The following is a 14,280-nucleotide window of genomic DNA, read 5'->3' on the forward strand; positions in this document are numbered from 1 at the left end:
TAGAAAAAAAATCAGAAGTTTGGTCTAAAACCTTAGGCTTTTGGGTTTTTCTCTTTAATGACAAAGCTCTTAAAGACGTAACTTTCACCATAGGTGTAAAACAATCAAATAAATAATTCGGTCCGATCATTTCACAGTAAGTGCTATATTTCAAATTATATTCTAAATTATTTGATTTCACGCTTCCTCGCTTATTCTCTTCAAATCGCGTACAGAGCGAGTACAAAGAATTTTCGACCCTATTGTTGAGTCTTATGGGCCGTAATTACGTTATCTTGTCAGTCATACCCGTCGCCTCAGCGCGGCAGGACCTGTTTCGGGTTTCATAAGCATTTTGTCATACTGTAATTGTACAGAATGCCATAGAGTAGTAAATTCAGTACTATGTTATAAAGTATTTTTATTTAGGATTTTTCTAGATTTTAAGATAAGTTTATATTGTGCATTTATTACATTAAAAAATTAATTATTTTAAAAAGAATGCAGTAAACAGTACATTGCAGTGTAGTGAAGCTAATATTAGGTCATAATAGACCAGGACTTATAATTTGAAAATAAAAATTAATTAATCTGAGTGCTCTATCCCGGTAGCTCAAAGATCAAAAACCAAACTTGTAAAATGCATAAGTATTAGAAGATAAGATGGAAAAAAACTTTATTGATATCAATTTAAAGGTTTTTAGGGGAAAGTACTAATTATTATGAAAATAGGATGAGAGGAGACCGCGTATAAGCAAGCGTAGTGTAGGACGTCCTCCAGCACGATGGACTGATGATATAAAGCGGCTGGCGCTCTTTAGGGAAGGCCCATGTCCAACAGTGGACATCCACGGGCTCATAATGATGATGATGATGATCATGATTATTATGAAAATGACATCCACTTTCAAGTCCGAGATGTTTATCCAAGGTGTTATAATTTTTAGTTTCTTCACTTGCTATGCAATGATATCATTTATTAGGGTTCCGTACCTCAAAAAGAAAAGCGGAACGCTTATAAGATCAATTTGCTGTCTGTTTGTCTGTCTATCTAACTGTATGTCTGTCTATCTGTCCGCCTGTCAGTCTGTTTTGTCCGTGTGTGTTGTGTCTGTCAGGAAAACCTATAGGGTACTTCCCGTTGACCTAGAATCATGAAATTTGGCAAAAACCATGAATTTATGGGTTCATTAAAAAACAATGTGTTTTAATTTTCAAAGTAAGATAACTATACCAAGTGGGGTATCATATAAAAGGGTTTTACCTGAACATTCTAAAACTGATTTTAATTTATTTTTAAGCATAATAGTTTTTGATTTATCTTGCAAAATGTCGGAAAAATACCTGAGTACGGATACGGAAACTTGGTGCGCGAGTCTGACTCGCACTTGGCTGGTTTTTTTATGTATATACGTCACTAAGTAGTCAATAATAAGTTTGATCAAAAATTGCAGTGTCATAAATGTTTTATAGATCAAAAAAATAATTATACTATTAAATATTCCTTCAACTTAGACCTTATTGTCACAGCTTAAAAGTTGAAAATGTGCAAAACAAAATTTCATACGTACTTAATACTTTTTCTCATAAAACTAGTTCAATTTACAAGAAATGAAAGATCCTATTGTGTTTGCCTTTGTCAATACAAAGGATCTTTGTGGCTTTTGTGTTCCCACTCACGTATACTAACATTAAAATATCGATGTTAAAATATTCGTTGTAAAACTTACCTTATGCAGTTATTCTTAAAGTATACATTAAATTGTTATTGGGACGAGAGTTGCTTCGTTTTGGAATGCCAAATCAGTGTATCAATTTTTCTTGTTTTGAATCGAAAGGTAAGAACAGTAATAAAATGTAACTACTGAAATCGTTTGTTCGTAGCTTTTATAGGTTCGTGAGAAGTAGTATTGTTGTATGATAATTTGGTCAATTTACAGATCAAATTTCTCAAAATCCTGTCTTAGTGCGGGTCTACGTTATATAGAGAACCAACTGCATCTTTTCAAAATCACTTCAAAATCCCATCAGGACCAGTCCTGGCACAATTGTTAGTTAGTGGTAGTACCTTTTCACCCCCACTTTTTTTCATATTACATCCGTTAGGTCAATTTTTTCGTATAAAATGTAGCCTATGTTACCCGGATCTTTACGACAAATCGATTTACACCTCATTCATCAAAATCAGCCCAGTAGTTTCGGCGCTACGGTGGAACACACAGAATCTGGATACAAACACACACACATACATATACAGACTGCTAAAATCATAACTCTTCCTTTAGGCTTTGGCGCAATAGGGTAAAAAAACAGGCTGAATTGAGAACCACCTTCTTTTTGGAAGTTGGTTAAAAATTAAAAAGGGAGCAAGCAACAGACCATTTAGACTACAGTAGAACGCCGATTATCCGAATTAATTGGGACCGGGGTCGATTCGGATAATCGAAAATTCGGATAATTGGACATAGACTGGTAATAAAGAAAAACGAACTGTCACACATAGAATAAACTTTATTGAATTGAACAAACTCAATTCTACAATATGTAAGTAGTGCACTAGAGTTTCAACTTGTGACAACAAAACAAAACAAAAATTACATTACTTACTTACAGTGCTTGGTTTTAATTTTTTATATTACGCTTAGGACCGATTCGGATAATTGGCGATTCGGTTAATCGGCGTTCGGATAATCGGCGTTCTACTGTATTTACTTTTCCAGACGTTTTAGATACTATCTCATTCAGCGTTTATGTCATCCAACTATGAAATTTGACGTCTGGCTAATGAGGTGTTCTAATCATACAGACTATTCACAATTCCAGACGTTTTGCTACTTGTGCATTTTGTTTTTATGGCGTACAGCTAAGTTGACTCTCTGCTGACTGGGTAATCTGCTTTGATGTCATCTAGCTGAATTGTCTATTGGCTTACTAGGCACTTTGCTTTCATGCCAGTCAACGTAAAATTGTCTTTTAGCGAAAAGGTAATGACCTCTTTTTCTGGATGCCTAATGATAGGCATCCAGAAAAAGAGCTCAGCTTCTGAATTAGAGAACATAATTACTACAAATTTAAAATTTGAATCAATGGCCCGAATCTGAATATAACAAAAAAGCTATAAAATATTTTAATCTCTGTCTTGACTTTGTTCAGTATCATATAAAAACATTTCTCCAGCGCTTTGACTTTGAACCTTAACGTAAACAGTTAAGTTAGCGTATTGAATGTGTACATACCTACTTATGCTCTTTTGGAATATTTCACCTAATTAGTTAACTTTTATGGCTATTAGCTCCGAGCGGGCCGGTTTGACTGTAACCATATTGAATAAACAAAAACAAGGATTATAAACAAAACAGCTTTTTATACAACACGAAATATATTATAATGTTATCCTGTTATGGCTGCAGGTGCATATAATCTCTTTCAGGTGTTTTTGCACGCCTAGCGCGTGTGATATTTTTTTACTGTAAACGTTTTGATAATATGAAAAAATAGGATTTTACGATCTCGGTAATTAGTGAAATGCAATAAATAGTTACTTGTGTAATGTCCGTGCTAACTATATTTTCATTGAATTTCAGTTGAGTGTAATTTCTATAATCTCAGCATCTATAATAGCAATAAGATATAGAAAATATAAGATTTACCTATAAATGTAAGTAATTAGGAATGACAGTATTATCATTATCAATAAGTGAAAATTTCAGAAACTTGGACTTGTCCATGCTATAATCTTTTATCCATGTGACGTATCTTCTTTCAAGGCCAAATGTAATGGTCACCACAGTAATGACCAAAACTGGCAGATAGGGGTTTATAATGAGAACGTTAACGTAAAATAGACCTTAACCGCCTTATTTTATAGCTCAAATTAATCCATTCATGTATAGCCAGTCAGACAGAACCAGAAATTAAAATCGGTGTAATTGAATTTAGGACCTTAAGTCAAGGTTATTTAGGCCCATTTTAATTTAATGTTACTGTGTGTGTGTGATCTCATTCTATGAAAGTTGGTGAAATGTTAAATCTCCTACTATAATAAGCATACAGGTTGAAAAAGACACCTATTAGCATGATTGTAAATAGATCTCATTCATTATTTCTCGTTGTTGACAAAAAAATAAAAGTACATTATAATATTGTTTTTTTTTTTTATCAGTGACTGTTTACTAACTAATGATAGTAACTTGGCAACAGTGTGCATTAAAATCCATACTAATATTATAAATGCGAAAGTGTGTCTGTCTGTCTGCTACGTTTTCACGGCCCAACCACTGAACCGATTTTAATGAAATTTGGTACAGACTTGGGATACATCCCGGAGAAGGACATAGGCTACTTTTTATCCCGGAAAAATGAAGAGTTCCTACGGGATTCAAAAAAACCGAAATCAACGCAGGCGAAGCCGCAGGGATCCTCTAGTAGTATATAAAACAATATTTAACTTGTACAAATATTTTTTATAGATACGCAATGTTATATATTACAATAAAGTAACCCAGCGAAGTCGAATGTAATCGATTCTGATGATACCTACAGATTAATTTTATTAAATAAATTTTTAATTATTTCATAATAAATATTTTTTATCACTATAACTTTGAATTTTAAACTTATACATAACTTGACTTTTTACTCCATCGTAAACACTGAAGTCGGGTGACGTAATGATTAAATGCAGGAGCGATGTGAAAATAATAATCTACACTGTGGCGATGCGCAACCGGTTCAGGGGCGTCTAAGAGAGATGCCGATACAATGTGTATCGCCATCTCTAGATTTGAAATTATACCTGGAATATACCGTCCCCTTAAGTACCATACCATAGAGAAAATGAGAGATACCATAAACCTACAATTTTAAAAGGCCCGTTTATGGTCTAAACTCTAAAATAGTTTAGTGATGTTAGAGATGGCAGCCCTATAGGTACACTGGTCGGCTAAATGCTAATAGGAGGGAGCGGCCCTCCAACCCTCCCAGCCATTTCTCCCTCGTAGATTGATGATAGATTAAGTAATGTACTGAAACGTGACAACGTATATATGAGGTTTTAGGACAGCTATGTACCTAAATATACACGGGGGATGTACAGCTATTACAAATAAAACTTAGAGGAGCCGAAACGAGTCCTAAAAAAATACAAGACCTTATTTTCTGTTCTCTCCAAAATTGTTCTCAAGTGTTATATCTACCTACTTAGGTAATATTATGTTAGCTCTTCTAACTTTAACCACATTTAACGATAGCATGAAAACTTAGACCAAACTTACTGTGGAACAAAAAGGTCACTATGTAGTTTGAGAGTATTAGTAGGAACTACGATAAACACTATATTCTTCAATTTATTTAGGCATTAGTTTTAGGGTCTCATGCCCCTTAAGGTGCACTACACAGGTCTGCCCGCGAAATTCAAATTTAATTTGCTTTTTCTCAATTTGTAAACTAATACTATAAAGTAGCCTTATGGCATTCGAAAGCGCCAATGGCAGTATCATCTCTACAGGTTTATTATAAAAATCTTTACTTGAGAGTGTTCAGTTTAAGAAATTAGTCAAAAATAATGAGTTTGACGTGAGTTACTCACAAATTAGTCGAAAACCAAATTAAATTTGAATTTCGCGGTTAGACCCGTTCAGTACACCTTAATCGTATGCCATTCATATCGGTGTTGGATTAAACTGGAATGCGTTTCCGGACTGCTGTTAGCGTTAAATATTCCATGTTAACCTTGAACGAGGTGTGATAACAAGAGTTTAAAAGCCTGTGTTCAAGTATTTTAAATGTTTGTTAGGTCAATGTATACTAGGACTCATTTGACGCCTACGTACGACCTTTCCCTGTGTAGACCAGGAATAATAAAACTTACATAAGTCTCTACTTTCTTAGTTACATACTTACTACAAGCTTTCAAGCTCTTAACCTCTTTGAAATTCCATTGAAGTTATTAACTAAGCAAGTAAGTAAGTAGTAACTTAATATCAATTTAATAAATGGAATGGAATAGTTACCTTACGGCTACCTAACTTATCTTTCCTAATTAACTATGTAAAAGTTGTCATTGAAGATTGAAGTTTTTATTAGTTAAAGCCGATTATGTAGGTTTATAGTTAGTTATTCAGTATTTTATTATGTTAATTTTTCCACGTTAACCTTGAATTCGTTGATAGCAAATATTTATTTCATAATGATGTTTCTCAATTAAACTTAATCGCGTGTTGGGTTAATCGGTCAATGATACCTACCTAAAGTTACTTAGGTACCTAGCTCCTATTTTCTTTAGTATTTTTCTACAGGTCTTGATATATTACAGTTTAATAACTAATATTAAGTTATACCTACCTATCCTAATTTTATGTTTCGGAAAAATTGCAACTTGCATTAATCTCTGGTTGGTTCAACTGAGTTCCTGCCTACTTAAATGGTAATAACTAGGCAAATAAGACAGAGCCTATCAAGAACAAGTAATTGACTAGTCACTGATATTTTTAATGAATTTATTTGTATACTTATAGTAGGTATATAATATTATGCTCAGTATTCAATTACTTTTATGGATCTATAGGTATTTATTGTCGTGTCATTTTTTGCAAAAACTGGTAGGTAGGTATGCGTTTCCGGGCTATAAGCTATGGTTAAATTTTCCACGCCAACCTCGTAGGTACATGTGTCGCGATAAGAATTACTCATACGTGGTATAGGTACCTGTGTTCTTCCTACGTCTTATGAGTTATTTAGCGGTCACTAATCAAACATAGGCAGCATTGTTTACTGAGAATAGATGGAGCGATGCTATAACTAGACTTGGTAACTGTATGTAGCTATAGATATTACTTGTATCTACTGGGCACACCTGTGCTATACCAAAGGTAGAGTAGGTATGTAAGTAGGTGTAGATAGTTGTTGCTGATAAGGAAGTAGAGGTAGGAAAAAATCTTGCTAACTACTAGGTAGGTAGGTATTAAGATAGTTTATGATTTTATAAGTAGGTGCTAGGAATAAAGCTAGGTAGGTAGGTAATACCTACCTACATTAATTTTAAATAATTATATTTATTAAAGTTCTAACTAATAGCGAACTTTGAAACAGTCTGCAAGCTTTGAAAGTTTCAGAGCGCTTAACTAGCCAAGCACTAAAGGTTTATTTATGAAATATGTATTATTATGAAATTAAGAACTTACTTAGATACCTACTTACCTATCAATTTTTTTTTCAGTAGTAAGTACGTACTTATACCTACTTTATGGATGTAGTTGATCAAGTGATCACAAACGGATATAAAGCGCTTAACTTACAGAATCAGTGAATGTAAACAAAACATTAGGATTTTATCAGTACTGTGCACCGAGCGGAGACATCGGCCGCTCGCCCGGTCAAGGTATCCGGGCCAAAGGTCGATGACAGCGAGCGCCAGACTCCGAGAGGCTGGCTCTATGCCGGCACCGGCGAAACGCTCACCGCCAAAACAAAACACTATTAATTGCTCTTTGAACTTGTACTCGGTATTCTACTTTCAAATTATGTACTTACTTCATACCTTTTCCATTCCATCATAAGTCCATGCTCAATTTTAAAATGCGAAAGTGTCCGACTGTTACCCTTTACGGGCTCAACCGTTGGACTGATCTTGACGAAATATGGCAAAGGGATACTGGAAATATTTAGCCCACCTTACTTATTTCTTTTGGATAGTTAATTAATCAATAGTTCCCGCGGAATCCCACTGTACCTTTTATTCTGGACAATAATCAATAGGTAGGTCCCACGGGATTTTTAAGAACCTAAATCCACGCGGAAATTAGCTATTATTGTGAATAATGTTGATATCTGACCTGATGATATAGATTCGTTCTCCGACTTAGGTGTGGTGGGGGGCATGGGCAGCGGCATGGACGGCAGCGGCTGTGTGGGCTGCTGCTGCTGCTGCTGCAAGGTGCACGCGTTGCCCAGCAGCGTCTGCGCCGTGTTGTACGTCATGCTCTCATCGTAGCCCCAGATGTCCAGCCCGCCGTACTCCGGCGACGCGAGGGAGTCCGGCGACATCACCATAGCCGCTTGCAGCCCGAGTGCCGACGACGATGTCACTTCCGACGAGCTCTCTTCGAGCATACGCAGCGGGAAGCCTCCGTTGTTGGACCAGCGGCGTCTCATGTCGAAGAGCGTGTCACACGCCCTCGGATCCTCGACTGCCGACGGACATCCTACGCTCCTCCGACACTTCACTTTTGCTTCGCACTATAACACGCTATTACATCCACTAGTCTCCGCGGCGTCGAAACCGAAACGAATCGTTTCTCGCCGCGAACCGGCTTCGGGTTCACTCCAATAAGATTTTAAGTTTTATTCTTTGCTGGAAATCCTTCCGGGCACTTTACACTACGACCGAGAAGTGAAAATTGTCAACGATTTCGCACGATGCGGTTATTTGGATCGAAAAGAAGTTACCGCGAACTTTGATGGGAATTTACAGCACGAATCACGATGCACGCGTGCGACCGTCGTCAACGAAGTACGTAGAGCGAGCGAACAAGCGACGCGGCCGCTCTCACTACTCACTGCCACGGTCGAGTGTGACGTCACAGCGCCCCGCCCCGCCGCGCCGCCCCCCGCGCGCCCGACGCCGCGCAGCCGTGCCACAGAAAGTCACCGGGGCTAGGCTACAGAATAGCGCGCCGATAACACCATCGCATCGTTGTATTTGAATTCTTCATTTTCTTTATCAAAACAACTTCGTCGTTATGCAACTTGTGAACCTGCCATAATTTTTTTCCTCATAGATCTACCAATCTTCCATCGTACAGTCTTTTAAGTTCATGAATTGAAAGTACCTGCCTACCTAAGTAGTAAGTACCAAACCAAAAGAAATAGTAGAGCCACAGTAGAGCTAAAGAAATAGTAAAGAAATACATAGTCTCTACCACTCTGCCGATTACAAACTACCTATATTAAGTACCTTCTTTAATTGTACCTACCTACCTACTTACCAATCCAAGAAACGTGTTTAGATAATAATATGCACATAGGCAAGTACCTACTTAATTAATTAACTAAGCGATTTAGGTAGGTTTGTTTAAAATTACACCACTTCCACAGAGTGATTAAAAAAGCGCAAAAGATTTTCAACGCAAGCGAGTTCTATCACTCTTACTTGTATTAAAATCCCATGAAAAACTTATGAAAAACACAGGTAGGTACGTACCTACTTTAATAAAATAAATAAGGTAGGTGCCTATTTAAATAACTAAAATTTACTAAAACTATTAAGAGAAAAACTCACCGCAAAGAGGTAATTTTATGAAAATCATCTTATTGTGAGGGAAGTGATGGTGACGGATGATGTCACCTAAGCCGGTGACTTTGAGGTTTCTTAGTAATTAAGCGGAATTTACATTACGAAATTAGTGGCACGAAATTAGTTTCACTACATTAATTTCACTATCAATTGCACGTGTAAACGTCTAATTTCGTAATGCATGCATTTTGTTTCTAATCGATAAACTCAAAAACTACTGAACTGATTTTAATTTTTTTTTTACTATAAGAAAGCTACCAGAAGTATTATAGGCTCTAAATTACGAATATTATGTATCGCGGAAAAGTTGTGAACAAAAGTTAAGGTTATCATAAAAACGGACACTGTTGCCAAAATTTAAGAAGTGTCCACTGAGTAGCATGTTATGAATGTAAACTAACGAAGTTTCACTTTTTCGCATGTTCGTATGTAACTACGCAACAAATACGCAAACATTTTTTAAATATTGCGTAACATTTAAACTGTATTTTATAAAATAAAACGCAAATTAGAGACGCCAGAATGATACATATTTAGAGATGGAATCATGAAGGAAAAAATTGTGAGGAAGCCAACATGCCTAGAGAGTTCTCCATAATGTTCTCAACGTTTAAGCTGTATTTTAAAAAATAAAATTAGAGACCCAAGAATTATATTTGAAGGATGGAACTATGAAGAAAAATATCGTGAAGGAGCCTACATGCTTGAGAGTTCTCCATGATGTTATCAAAGTTGCGTGAAGTCTGCTAATCCATGGTTGACTATGGCCAAACCCATCTTAATCTGAGAGGAGGCCCGTGCTTAGTAGTGTACTGATATAATGATGAGGAATGGAACCACGTTGTTTTGTTTAATACAGTTACCTGCCTAGATGCACCCTTATCACATTAAGATGATAAAGGTAAGGTCGTTACCGAAATTGGCACGATCGTAGTTAACCTAAATTGCATGTAGGTTATCTGTATTTTTGCGATGGCATACTTTATTATCTATCTCGAATAAATCAATCGTGGCGTTCAAGGCTCAAAAGGTCTAGACGCCTGGGTAATAATGGCAGTGAAAAAAAAAAATCAGAGCAATCATGTCATAATTTGATTTTGGAATTATTAAGGAATTGGGACCAGCAAGACCTAAGTAAGAATTATTATTATATAAGGTAGAGCTTGAAGACCAAAGTCTTCGAACAGTGTGTTGCCACTAGCCCAGTGATGACCATGTGAATTCGAGACATGGTCGCCTCACAAGAAAGTTCAGAAGTCAGAATCATTCAGCGGGCGATAGAGAGAGCTATACTTGGAGTATCTCTACGTGATCAAATCAGAAATGAACAGATCAATAGAAAAACCAGAGTAACTTGCATAACTCAACGAAGCTGCTGCATAGCTGAAGAGGCAATGGAAAGGGCACATAGTTCAAACAACCGACAGTAGCCGGGGACCTAACTCTCAAGGTTTTTTTTAAAATTCAGATACAAGTTAGTCCTTCACTGCAATCTCACCTGGTGCTAAGTGATGATGCAGTCTAAGATGGAAGCGGGCTAACCTGGAAGAGGTATGGCAGTTTTCATTAAACCCATACTCTTTTGGTTTCTTACACGGCATCGTACCGGAACGCTAAATCGCTTGGCGACACGGCTTTGCCGGTAGGGTGGTAACTAGCCACGGTCGAAGCTTACCAGACTAGAATAATCTCGCACCAGAAAGCGCAGCGTTGGACGACCGCGGATATACAATATCATCAAACAAGTCGCAGGGTGCCGCTAAATTCAGGCGGTGCGCGGTGCAAGAAAGTCCCATGTTCCATGTTCAGCAGTGTAGGTCTCTCAGTTGAAAATGATGATGATAAAAGTAGGTAAGACTTAGAAACTTCATAGAGTAGTTAGTTAATCGATGTGCAACATGCAAGACAGTTTATAGTTCATTCTGGTTTAGGTAAGTTACCGACCGACCAAAATTGCCGTAGATTAGATTAGGTGGTATGACGTAGCCGTCATGTTCTCGTCATCGGATCACGTGTCCGCGCGGATCATTGACCTCCATGTTTTGGAAATACGCATCTCGAGTATTCGCTACACTGCCAGTTTCGCTGATCGCACATCAGAGCGAGCTCTAGGTATGGGCCGCACTTGCATTGTGCAAACGGCATTTTCGTTTTCGATACTGAAAATGCGGATGACATGAGAACAACGCGAACGTGACGATCCGTCCGTTGGGAACAGTGGCTGCTGCCACCAACATCCGCATAGTAACATTTAGGTCACCTGCCACTAACTTCACTCTAATGAAGTTTGCAGGAGGAGCATTTAAAACCATAGCACACAGAATATAATAAATAATATCCATACTTCATACTAATATTATAAATAAGATAATTTGCTTGTTTGTCTTTCTGTCTGGCAGATTTTCACGGCCCATGTGTTTAACCGTTTTGGACGTATGGTACAGCGATAGTTTGCATTCCAGGGGAGCACAAGAGCTATTTTTTGTCTTGGAAAATTAAACAGTTCCCATGGAATTCTTAAGAAAACTACACCCACGTGGATAAAGTAGCGAGCATCATCAACTTAGGTATACTTGGGGTATTACAACGTACGGTCTATAGAAAGACGTTCAGTTATTTTACGTAGCGGTGCGGCGCAGGCGGCTAGTGCAAGGCGACTACCTACTCATATAATATTATCTGTGATCAGCTTTAATAAACTTTTATCTGCAAGCGTTCAATGGTCCAAGAAAATGAATAATTTATCAGTTTTAATTTTCCATCCATTTAGGTGTTAAACTAATTTGTACACTTCGCCCATCTGCTCAGTGATTAATTTTCTATCATTAGTGCGATTTTTCAAACTAAACAAGATTTTATTATTTTCCAACTAGTTTATTTGGCGTAATGGCCACTTCTAGATTATTTTAGTTTTATTAATGAGTGGATAAGATGAAGAAATAAATATTGATCAACTTTAAGTAGATTTAGAAGAATTTTAAAATAACAAAAAAGTTGTAGCTTCTGATATATTATAATAACTTACGCAAAAGCTGTGAGGAATTGGATATTTTAACCTAACCAAGTACGAGTATGTTACCAATAAGCACTCAATGTTTTAAGCCAAACTTAATTTTTGGAATGCACTAATTACAGTCGTTCGGTAAAGACTTGTAGCTTTAAAACTATAGAGAAAGATCCAGCGCGTGCCAAACTCCCTTTATTTTATAAAAGCTAAAAGTCTATCTGAGTATTGTACCTAACATAGGGAGGAACGATCAGCGACTATGTGGTTTGGATCATGGTGGCTTTAGGAGATAATAGCCCATATGTAATCCTAAAAACAGAAAGATATTCACTCATTACTTTTCACTGAGGTTTCTCGCGTTTTACTATAGATAAGTACAAAAAATATCCTTAGTACGTATGAGTCACAAAATGGGGTGTTGATATTTTAATCATTTCGTTCTGCGATACATTGAGTAGCATGCGAACCCTCAGGCTAATAAAGCATAGAAACTACAAAATCCACAAAAGGCATAATGCGTCAGTTATATCGATCTACCTAAAATCATGACAAGTCAAAATAATAACAATGGGTTTTGTTCTCGCCTGTACTGTTTGTACAGTCCATAGATTAGTACCTATATGTACCTATTGGTGTACAGTCGAAGTCGTGAGGTTGCCAGTCGTGCGTGCAGTAAACTGCTCGATTGGTTCCCTCTCCACTTCTACCGCTACAATTCGCTCTAAATCATCATTAGGAGCAATCGCATTTCTACCCAGAAAAAGTCTTTCAAATCTCAGGCAAAATATTAATAACTTTAAATTTAAACTTAAAAACCCCCGACACAAAAACCTCTATAAGAAAACTAGAAAAGAGCTGATAACTTTCAAACGGCTGAACCGATTTTCTTCGATTATAGCTAAGAACACTCTCTAACAAGCCACCTTTCAAACAAAAAAAAAACAAAATTAAAATCGGTTTATTAGTTTAGGAGCTACAATGCCACAGACAGATAGATACACAAATACCTTATTTTGGGTCGGGGGTTAAAATCATGTCTGAAGCTTAACCGAGGACGAAACTTATCACTGTAGTTGCCCTGAATTTGTCAATTTGCTTGCTTGTACTTCTGCGAATAGCCTAAGCTTACTGAAGCAATTGCCAGTTTGTATTTTATTATGAATTTTTTCTCGCTAGGCAAGTTGTTGGGAAAAGGTCCTTACTCTAGAACTCGAGCTTGTACTCATAGGTGCCTTTTAGCTACCCTGAACCAAAGTCTCTCTATCTTGGCAAAAGCCTACAAGTGTAGCCTTACTGAATGAGTGAAATAGGTTATCGCGTTTACGTTTAAATTCAGCTTAGTATTCAGAATACAGACTGCTAGAAGGTGGCAAAATATTAGAGCGAGTTTTCTATCAACCAGAAAAGTTCAAATTGTAATTCTACATAAGTAAAATCTTGAAGTTAAAAAATTGGAGAAAGCCAGTTACTAATAGATTTTTAGATAAAACAAGGTACCGAATTTACACACTCCTTTGTTGAATTTTGGCACAACATCCAAACAGATAAAATAAAAACTGATATTATCTTTTGAAAAACCTTTACATTGCGGCGGAGAGCTTTCGTGGTGGTGTTTTTCTTGAACGTTTTGCTTTCTTACCTGTAACAAATTAAAAAAATATGAATATTGATTGCAATATTGATTCACTTCCAATATATTAATATTTAAAAAATCGTAAAGGTAGTTAGGTACATCATATTTTATCTGAAACATAAAAAATATCTTTGTCCGACTGTCTGTTCGATACCTTTACGTATTCGCGTATCGTTCAGCTGATTAAGTTTGATATTTGTACAGTTGTTGTTGAGATTTACATGAAAGCTTATGGTGTACTATCAACGTACAATATAGGTAGCGCGCGAGTTGTATTCCAACTGAAATCAAACATTTACGAATAGGAAATTATAATATTAATTTATTTAACACGCACAATAGGGTTGCAATTAAGTTGGAAATCTTCCG

At 36.7% G+C, this 14,280-nt stretch overlaps 1 protein-coding gene across 4 annotated transcripts in view; it reads right to left on the minus strand.

Moving 5' to 3' along the window:
- Positions 1–14,280, minus strand: part of LOC123880801 (ecdysone receptor) — a 319,231-nt gene that overhangs the window by 51,933 nt on the left and 253,018 nt on the right. The window contains exon 1 of one of the 4 annotated variants that reach the window (XM_045929117.1): positions 7,812–8,509. The exons of 2 other annotated variants lie outside the window; for them this stretch is intronic. In XM_045929117.1, the coding sequence (XP_045785073.1) occupies positions 7,812–8,130 (319 nt within the window). In that variant the 5' untranslated portion in view covers positions 8,131–8,509. Of the gene's footprint in view, positions 1–7,811; positions 8,510–14,280 lie in introns of those variants that run through there. One more of the 4 variants, XM_045929116.1, reaches the window with a different exon arrangement.

The sequence above is a fragment of the Maniola jurtina genome, chromosome 3 (assembly GCF_905333055.1).
Source record: "Maniola jurtina chromosome 3, ilManJurt1.1, whole genome shotgun sequence".
NCBI lineage: Eukaryota > Metazoa > Arthropoda > Insecta > Lepidoptera > Nymphalidae > Maniola > Maniola jurtina.